General features: G+C 31.7%; 1 protein-coding gene across 1 annotated transcript; it reads right to left on the reverse strand.

Annotated features, from left to right (window-relative positions):
* Positions 1-4,186: 4,186 nt before the first annotated feature.
* LOC143054791 (uncharacterized) lies at positions 4,187-7,654 on the reverse strand. Its single transcript, XM_076227846.1, has 4 exons — positions 7,640-7,654; positions 6,915-6,979; positions 5,432-5,626; positions 4,187-4,488 (listed from the first exon to the last, which is right to left on the reverse strand). Exons 2-4 carry the CDS (start codon positions 6,967-6,969, stop codon positions 4,214-4,216), a joined length of 525 nt encoding a protein of 174 aa, XP_076083961.1. The 5' UTR covers positions 6,970-6,979; positions 7,640-7,654; the 3' UTR covers positions 4,187-4,213.
* Between the last annotated feature and the right edge of the window lie 3,476 nt (positions 7,655-11,130).

The raw sequence follows: 11,130 nt of genomic DNA on the forward strand, positions 1-11,130 counted from the left end.
AATAAAGATACAAAACATATTTAATTTGACAGTGAACAATAAATTCGTTTGTTGCTATATATATTATTTGTAATTGTATTTTATTAACCAACTAAGTGCATTATTGCCAAAAGTGACTGTTTATTATAAATTACATATTATCTGTAATGGCCCTGTTTTTCTGTAATGGCCCTGTTTTTTCTGTAATAGCCCTGTTTTTCTGTAATGGCCCTGTATTAATGCCCAGTTTGTCTGTATTAAGCCATATTAGGGTTTTTAATAAAGTTATTAAAACTAAGTTGTAAAGAGTATAATACCTTTTTGTATTTTATTTAATTTAGTAACCAGCAACCAACATTAAAGAACCATATATTAAAGGGATCACTTTTCGTCCTGTTTTTTAACACATATCTCTTTCAACTTAATATCTTGGATATTTGGTATATTTAAAGCTTTATAATGGTGAAGTACAAATTATTTTGTTCAAACTAAACTGTCATTAAAAGAGTAAGACAGTACATCAAGTTAGCAGCAACACATACACTTTTGTTCAGTTGGTTAATAAATGTATTAAGAAATGTTTTTTTTTATAATGGCCCTGCTATATGTCCTCGGTCAGTAATGTAATAATGGCCTCGGATGTCATTACAGACTTCCTCGACCATTATTACAGACCTTGGACATATAACAGGGCCATTATAAAAACACCCAATCATTAATACTATATTCTTTCATTGTATGTTTGTCACATAAATTAGACCGTTAGTTTTCTCGTTTGAATTGTATATGACATTTCAGCTTTCACTCATTCATGGTAGGGATCCGGCTTATTCTATTCATTTTTAAAAAAAATGTAAATGTTGCCTTTTAAAAAATTCTTTATTATTTTGATGATTCGTTTTTTAATGTTGACTGGAAAATAGAAACAATGCACCCTTTGCTATACCCGACATTATGTATATGTTTGCAAGAGACATCAGGGCCGCGTTCAATATCGTAGCAGCTACGTAGTGCTACGTAGATTTTAACTATTGAACGTGTAGCTATAAACTAGTTGCTACATAGATATTGATAGCAGCTACGTAGCCGCTAAGTAGCTGCTACGATATTGAACTCAACCCAGCTCAGCAAAAAAAAAACCAGCAACATTGGAATAGTAATGTTAAATCTGATTTCTCCTTCTGGAAAAAATATCAAGCAATGCAAGAGTTAACAGTTCTCTGTGTAAGGGTCCACATGGGGCGGATCCAGCCATTTTCAAAAGAGGGTTCCAAACCCATGATAAAAGGGGTTTTTAATCATATATCTCCTTTCAAATGCATTGGTTGTCAAAAATAATGGAGTTCCAACGATGAACCCCCGCGCCCTGGTTCCGCCACTGCTGCAAGACTAAATATCTGCCACAATCCAAAAATAACCAACTTTCTAGTTGCAATCAGCCGAGACCTCTGTTCGTCACATTAGACCAACCTTTTTTAAATCTGCTTCTCAGATACATGTATGTTCATTTGTTAATATTATTAACATACAAAACATATTTAGGTTAAATTGACGAGAAACAAACTTTTCATGAATTAAGACTCCATAATAGTAGTCAAAGTTTTTATCTACGGATATATCATGTTCCCTAATGTGACTTTTCTGACCGTCTTTATTTACAGGACAGGTGCGCACGCGAAGTATGTTAAGCTTATCCAACTGACCCACTTGGTGTAGCTACTTTAGGAATACATTGTGAATGAAAATCGGGAATTAATCAAAGAGACAACAACCCGAACAATGATCAGAAACAGTCCAAATTCACGTGATTCTGTTCGAAAGTTTTTCTCTTTCTGTATACTCCAATTGAATTAACGAAGATCAGTCTAATTTTCATTAAATTGATAAATTTAACAACTCTAACCGTTACCTTGACAATATGTTTGCTTTAAAAAGTCCAGAATTCTCTAATTTCAATGTGGCAATATATCCAAAGGTATTTAAGTTATAGTACACATAGATCTAAAATAAAATGTTTTCAGTTTCACACAGGAAAACCTATGTTTCAAGAATTTCGACAAAAACTACGATCTGTCTTTCCTTACTGTTTTTTTAATTTTATTTTTGGATGGTTTGACGCTTTCTTACGGGGATGTAGATTTCCTAAACCTTTCTTCATTTTTTATAATAAACCATTGTAATATAGACAATACAAAAGAAAAACATCTAAAACATGAAATATGAACTGATTTAAAATGAACGTAAATCTTAACTTCCAAACATAATTTGCTACTTAAACGCGTGTTTTGCGGATGTCCTATGTACACATACCTTCAATGAAGATAACGGACATCAATGTACTCTTTTCTTGGACAGGCACAACCAGAATGTGACGGGGGCTAAACTAGTTTGAAGGCTCGCCAACCTTCCAACAGCCTGGGACATGAATGTAACAGTACAGCATAAAAACACAATATGAAAATCAGTTGAAACGGGCTTTACTCATCAGACCGAAACAAAGTAGAAATACATCTAACAAAAACACAGAGTGGACATTGCAGGGTACTTATACATTGCCACAACAACAAAAACACTTGGCGCAGATCTCGCGGTCACTGACAGTTAGTTCTTAGCCAATAATAACAAATACCAAAAATCCTTGACCATGACCTTGTGCAACGTAAGACCTTTTCAGATTGGTGGAGTAATAATTCAGATTAGTTTCAAAGGCAAATATTAGGATCAAGTACAAATATGTAGAGTATATGTTTAAGATTTCCATTGAAGTCAAGCAATATCGAGTAAAATTCAGGCCAAATGAGGCTGCCCGAGTAAAAATCAGTACAGTCGAGTACATATATGATAGTGCTTTTCAAACGTTTAATGATTTTCAATTTGCTTTTATTTACCTCATGTCAATACTTCTTCTGAGAGAAAAGTCTACACAATGTCTGATAGTTTTGCCAGCGCAGGAAAACGCTATTTTGTAAAAGTTAGATATCCAATCCAATATAATCTTAGAGATAAATCAGTATGAAATCTAGATAGATCCCACTGTAATTTTCCTTGGGATTGGATAAAAAAACTGTGGAAAACTTAGACTTAAAGACCAACTTAATCAAGCATTGTCGCCTGAATTTGTTATTCTAGTAGAATATTTAAGACCGGGTTCTTTTGTGCATCACCAATTGCTTCTATTCCCATATTTTATGTATTTGTTATGTATTAGTAAATTAAAATTGTGACTTTCACTGTCAGTCCATCGGGCAGATGGCATAGAATTCACTTAAAATTGTGACTTTCACTGTCAGTCCATCGGGCAGATGGCATAGAATTCACTTAAAATTGTGACTTTCACTGTCAGTACATCGGACAGATGGCATAGAATTCATTTAAAATTGTGACTTTCACTGTCAGCCCATCGGACAGATGGCATAGAATTCATTTAAAATTGTGACTTTCACTGTCAGCCCATCGGACAGATGGCATAGAATTCATTTAAAATTGTGACTTTCACTGTCAGCCCATCGGACAGATGGCATAGAATTCACTTAAAATTGTGACTTTCACTGTCAGCCCATCGGACAGATGGCATAGAATTCATTTAAAATTGTGACTTTCACTGTCAGCTCATAGGGCAGATGGCATAGAATTCATTTAAAATTGTGACTTCCACTGTCAGCCCATCGGGCATATGCCATAGAATTTATAGAAAATAAATTAAAGAACCCGAAGTGTTATGTATGAGACCTAAATGAAATAGGTGATGAGTACTGTATAACATTCTAGTTTGTAACTTTTTTGTTCAATGGGCACATGCATGCTGCTGTTAATGGCCAATCTGATACATTACCTTTCCATTACTTTTTAAAATAGAGGCAAAAGATACCAAAGGCATATTGAAACTTTTAAGTCGAAAATAAACTGACAATGACATGGCTAAAAATTGAAAAAAAGAGACACAGAAAACTAAAGACTGAGCAACACGAACACTGGGGTGATCTCTGGTGTTCCAGAAGGGTTAGAGGCAGATCCTGCTCCACACGAGGCACCGTTGTGTTGCTAATGTTAGTTACAAACCCGGTAATCAGCTTAATTCGATAGGACATAAAAAAAAAATGATCCTGATCGAATGGACATGCATAACATTTTTATTTGGTTCGATGAGCAATGCAAGATGCTAGACGGTCTTTTTAAAAGAATAAGATAAGAACTATAAGCATAAAGATTACTTTTGATAATCTTTATTTCATATTTAACATTTCTTTATTTCACAGATTGTTCCTAATTTACTTCTGTCCCTAGGTGAAACGTAACCCCAGTTGTACGTTTCATAACCATTCGCTGTGACGTCATAAAATATGGCAGCGAAATTTGTAATACGTGATGTGTCAGATGGAGAGTCTGACATTATAAATGCTTCTTGGACATATTTAGGGAAATTAGTGTACCACATTGGAGATCCATCTGCCATTCGCCATTCTCCGTTTACATATTTGGCTCCAATGTACCATCCATCGCCATTTCCTTCTGAAAATAGATAATGAATGTACATCCAAGTTTTGCTATTAAAGATGTTCGCTAGCCTACTCTTTTTCAAAATAATAAGGTTTTTAAAGGAATGTTATAAATTGATAGTAGAAAAAGGTACTAAAAACGCTGAAAAAACTGAAGATCTGTGTGCTTACTTTCGAGATATATAAGCCACTGAAAATTTGGCGGGAAATAATTCTCTCTACACTTTTCATACATTTAACACTGGCACACTTTTCTTTGAAAATAATATGAAAAAACAAGGATATTATAGCAATTTAAAATATAACTTTTTTAAGCAATGTTATAAAATTATAAAAAGAAGTTGTTAATTCAGATTTCTTTTAATGGCAATCCATCGATAAAACACTAAGATTCCGAAAATCTGGAAAAAATTCAAAATTAAGAGGAGTGAACATTCTTCACTGTTCAATCGAATCGTGTTCACAATTTTCTTTCATGAAGCATCTTCTGTATTATGTTGAAGACATATGACGTGTAATGTATTCAGATCACCAAATAAAGGTTATTAATGGTATTTTTTTTTATGCAGAAGACAATATGTACGGATCTTTACCAATAGACTGGACACGAAGCACAGGCACTTGTTTCTATCCATAGCAAGGTCGACTATCCATATTCACAAGTACCTGTGACACGGAGTAGTAAATAAAATGAAATAAGTCCCAAGTAGAGGTATTTATAACCATGTCATATTACTGTGATATAAATCTTAAATTAAATGATTCGATTAAATAGCAGAACCTGGATGTTATTTCAACAGCTTCAAGCTCAAATCGTTTAAGATAGTACCAGAACAATGTATGAGGTTGTGGATGGGGTTCCGTCGTTTCTGTATTTCACTTAATTTGTTTAGCAATTTATTCTCTATATTCCAAGTCCATTGTTATAATAAATAGCAAGGTAAATAATACGTTACTGTTTATGACGTTTTCCAGCATTTTGTTGACACGGTAATCTTCATTAGGGCTACTAATCTGTACCAAATCTCCCCCTTTTCTTTGACAATGTTTCCTGGCTTTCTCCCATGTGTTACGTGACGGAGCATACTCGTCTACATCGTAGTAATGACAAAACCTTTGTCCGTGTTTTTTACCTGATCGACCAGCTTCAACTTAAATAATATATATATCATGAATTACGAAGACAATATACAGCTTCAACTTAAATAATATATAAATCATGTATTACAGAGAGCACCTCTGTTCGTCATTTTTAGCTGACCGAACATACTCAACTTAAATAATATATACATTATGAATTACGAAGATCGAACAGCTTCAACTTAAATAATATATACATTATGAATTACCAAGATCGAACATCTTCAACTTAAATAATATATACATTATGAATTACGAAGATCAAACAGCTTCAACTTAAATAATATATAAATCATGATTACGAAGTGCACGATACCTCTGTTTGTCATCTTTAGCTGACTGACTAGCTCCAACTGAAATAATATAACGAAGAGCACCTGTCATATCGGGATTTTTCATATCTTACCATGAGGTATTGGTTTGTCGAAGGCCGCATGGTGACATATAAATATTAATTACCTCCATTTGACTCTGCTGGAGAGTTTACGGTAATATACCATTTATTTATATTTTTAATTTTTTTTTATTTGCATTCATCAATGTACCTTTTGTGTATTGGTATTTACAACTTGCATTTCCAATAATTAAATTATTTTGACCAGCTCACAATTTTACAATAGTACGAAGATACTCCAGCTACTCCTTTCCATTTTATATCTCCATTTAGTTTAAACATATTTATTTATAGTGGATTGGGAAAGAAGTTTTGCAAATTATATTTATCCCTTTTTACTTTGCGGGTGCGAGTGCTGCCTTGTAGCGGCATTAGCCTAGTACTCTTTCCGAAATCTAGAAGTGAGTCTTTAACGTGCAAGAGATATGGCTCTCTTTTAACACGAGTCTGCAATTTATCGTCCCCTTCCGGCGGACTATCATCGTTTTCTCAAGACCATACTCGCATTTTATGAATTGATTGATTGATTGAGTGTTGTTTAATGCCACTATTAACACTTTTGGTTGTATCGTGGCAGCACATTTGTTTTGACAGAAGAAGCTGGAGTGTTAACACTTTTGGTTGTATCATGGCAGCACATTTTTATTGACAGAAGAAGCTGAAGTGCCAAGAAAGAACTACAGACTTTCGGCAGGAAAAAGTACACTCCTGGTCAATTAAGATTACAGTCGATCGCTGCACCTGCATATGCAGTGTTCAAACTCTCAACCTTAAAATCATTTGTCATATTCTTAACAAATCACGTACGTTTATGATACTTAATTTCGTTCAGCAACGAATCGTCAATATCAATTAGAACTGTATGGTACAAAAATTATTTGTAAAGTATATAAAATTTATCTTACCATGTGCTGCATATACCGCAAACACTAACACACACACTGTTAACTTAAGACCCATGGTGGTTTGCCTATAACATAACGCAACGAACAAGAATAAACGTATTCAAATAACAAAAAAACATAAATAAATCAGAGAGTTTTCTCAATGCCACTCAAATCACATCTTCTTATATCTATAAACCAAACATAGAAAGTAAATAATGGCGAAACATATACCATATATAGTAGTTATTTTCATTTTACAAACACATGAACAAAAACACCTTACCAAAAACGCATAGTGTAAGTCGATCACTAATTAAAATGTCTTTGATACACGGTACTACATACGTTACTGAATGAACAAAACATTGTGTGAAGATATCATGATGGTTCTTGAAATCATGCTTAAGTTATTCTGAAACATACGTTTGACGAGTTTTAGATGAATAATCTGAAATGGTCAAAATTTTGAACAGCTTATCTTGATCAATCAGTTAATCGCCACAACCTTATTTCAGACATCAATTGAAAACTTTGTCAAAAATACATTAGATATACGTCTCTCCTATAAATTAGATAGCATCCAGCGAAAAGATTCGAAAATTGGTTTTCCATTTTACCGTTATTGACTGAGAAATAAATTTATGTTTTGCAGTCAATATCTTCAAGACAGCAAAGATAGCATTTTAAATATTTTCTCTCCTTTTGTACGGAAATAAAGTATTTATAAATTAAATCTTACATACCTTGTATATGAAGAAGCAACCCTAAACAATTGATAGGAACAAGAACAATTTATGCATTATATATTTATTTTTAAAACCAGATGTTACAGATGACCAGTAGCAACTAAAACGAGGGTCTGGATGAGGTTTACAGAATACGTAGAAATGACGAAAACATGCAGCAAAAAATGTTAAAAATAAATAATAGACATAAAAAGACAAACAAACTTTAAATGAAAGAAAACAATGTGTTGCTGACATATAAAGTAAAGAGCATAATGTACAAAATATATAAAGAAAAGAGTATAATGTACAAAATATATAAAGTAAAGAGCATAATGTACAAAATATATAAAGAAAAGAGCATAATGCACAAAATATATAAAGAAAAGAGTATAATGTACAAAATATATAAAGTAAAGAGCATAATGTACAAAATATATAAAGAAAAGAGCATAATGCACAAAATATATAAAGAAAAGAGCATAATGTACAAAATATATAAAGAAAAAATTTATAAAGAAAAGAGCATAATGTACAAAATATATAAAGAAAAATTTACAAAATATTTAAAGAAAAGAGCATAATGTACAAAATATATAAAGAAAAAATATATAAAGAAAAGAGCATAATGTACAAAATATATAAAGAAAAGTGCATAATGTACAAAATATATAAGGAAAGGACATAATGTACAAAATATATAAAGTAAAGAGCATAATGTACAAAATATATAAAGTAAAGAGCATAATGTACAAAATATATAAAGAAAAGAGCATAATGTACAAAATATATAAAGAAAAGAGCATAATGTACAAAATATATATGAAGTAAAGAGCATAATGTACAAAATATATAAAGTAAAGAGCATAATGTACAAAATATATATATAAAGAAAAGAGCATAATGTACAAAATATATAAAGTAAAGAGCATAATGTACAAAATATATAAAGTAAAGAGCATAATGTACAAAATATATAAAGTAAAGAGCATAATGTACAAAATATATATATAAAGAAAAGAGCATAATGTACAATATATATATATATATATATATATATATATATATATATATATATATATATATATATATAGAAACGAGCATAATGTACAAAATATATATAAAGAAAACAGCATAATTTACAAAATATATAAAGTAAAGAACATAATGTACAAAATATATAAAGAAAGATCGAGAATGATTTACAAAATAATGAGAAAAAAGGTATAAAAATGAAAGAAAAAAATTAAGGATCCCGTACCAGACCATCTCCTATATTATTAATTGTTTGTTAAAGTTAATTATGTATATGTATGGCATATCACAGCTGCAGCCCATTGTAATTAATTGTATTAATTGATAATATTCTATATTTACGTGTTCACTGAAGGCATGATGCGACTGATTGATGATACTAACAATTTTTGTTTGAAATGAAAGAGACAGAAGCAAAATATACCAAAGGATAATCAATCTCTTATAGATCAAATACGAACTGAAAGTATAGCAAGAGACGAACTGACCAAACGACACACCACAATATAGAGGGGTAAATTCAGTAAAAAATCTCCTATTGACTTTAATGCAAATCCATGTCTTGAAATACCTTTTTTAGCTTTAGAAATCGGAAGCTTTCACATATCATTCATTAAAGTACAAACGAAACCCCATTTTTAGGATCAACAAAAACATAGGGTAATGCGGCATTTTGGAGAATCCACATTGCTTTGTTTACAAACTCTATAGATTAGCACTTTTAAATTCCTATACTGAACCTATTACGTTTCAACCATGTAGTTAGAAAAAGAGCTTTCAGCATTCATTTTTTATTTTTGTAAACTTTAGCTTTGATTTATCTATCAAACAATATTTATAACAAACATGACCTTCCAATCAGAGAAGCACAGGACTTCAGTGTTATAGAAAGTCTCCCCCCTAAAAAAATGGGCGTTCCCTGATGACGTGTATCTATCTTAATTAAATTATCCCTTAAATACGTCATAGAAAAACTGAACACTCAGCAACACGAACCGTACAAAAAAACTGGGATAAGGCCGTGTGTTTGAGAAGGGTAAGAAGGTCCTGCTCCCCACTTGGCACCCATCGTGTTGTTAATTTAATGTCGAGACCAACCTAATTTTAACATTCAAATCATATTTAAAGTAGACATATTATGAGAGTTCAAGCATAAGGGTCTCATTCTTTTATTATTATTCACCCAGTATAAACTTTCACTGACAATGACTCATTTCTTTTGCATTATTTATTCACATAACATTGAATAAAAAAATAGCACAATTGCTATTTTTAATCGTATTGTAATATTGTGTATTATAATATTGTATCCTGTCTTTTGCACATACAGGTATTAATTTTCAAAATTCTACAACACTAGTACACTACTCCAACTTTCGACAATTAAATGGTGGTCTCCTAACAGACAAAATGATTAATTTGAAATATGCCATACATTCTTGCCGTATGTCACTCGGATAAATAGTATCGGTAAACTGGTAGCAATAGCATATGCTATATCAAACATGGACAAAATCATGTATACATGAAATCATCTTGAAATTTCTCAGAAAAAAAAAATCACAAGGTATAAGTGTGTGACTAATTGGTTGTAAAGCCAACATAACACGACGTTTAATCGTAGCAAATATATGCAAATGAAGGCAGAGAAAATTTATAACAGGTAGCTATATACAAATGATATACATGTATTAAACTTGAGGTACGTTTTTCAAAGTTTGCATTCCACTATTGATGATTTCCTTGATAGAGGTTTGCTACACACATATGACATCCGTTATTTTGCTCACTAAAGTACAATCCCGGTATAAGTTTAATTCGAAGAAAAGACAATCGGATTGTTGTTGTGATAATTGAAGTATATCTGTCGCCATCTGTGAAACAGATATCATAACGTGACATTTTCAAAAGGGTGACTTCAATTTCACAACGTCTAATTCTTGTTTTGAAAGCTTCATTGTAAGCAGCAAACCTATATCAGAAAAATCATATGAGTGAAAGTACAAACTTTTAAATACCATTAGAATTAAATACTCCATATGCTGTTGGAATTTTGCTCCATAGAAATGAAAAGATCAAAATTGGGAAGCTGAAATCCTATCTTATGTCGTAATGTTTCGTTCTGAAGCGACACTCATTGTCAATTTCCATGATGTGATAAAATTGAGAATGGAAATGTAAGCCACGATAATAATAGTCTTCGCTGTATCTTTGGTATCCTTTATTTCAAGATAAATCGGTAACTGATTGGGTGAATGGAAAATCTTAATGCAACATTGAATAAAAACTTTAGTTGGAACATCATTGTTTTTTTTTTTATAAATGAAATCTTGTTTTAACTATGAGCCAACTACTTGTGAATCAAAATTATAGCTGCATAAGCTGTAAAATTCATGTGTACCGATTTGACCCAGTTTCCCATATTTGATTTATTACATACTAAAAAGTGTATCTTAAGTATTAAAAAACTAAAA

This window comes from Mytilus galloprovincialis, chromosome 12 (assembly GCF_965363235.1).
Source record: "Mytilus galloprovincialis chromosome 12, xbMytGall1.hap1.1, whole genome shotgun sequence".
NCBI classification, from domain to species: Eukaryota; Metazoa; Mollusca; class Bivalvia; order Mytilida; family Mytilidae; genus Mytilus; species Mytilus galloprovincialis.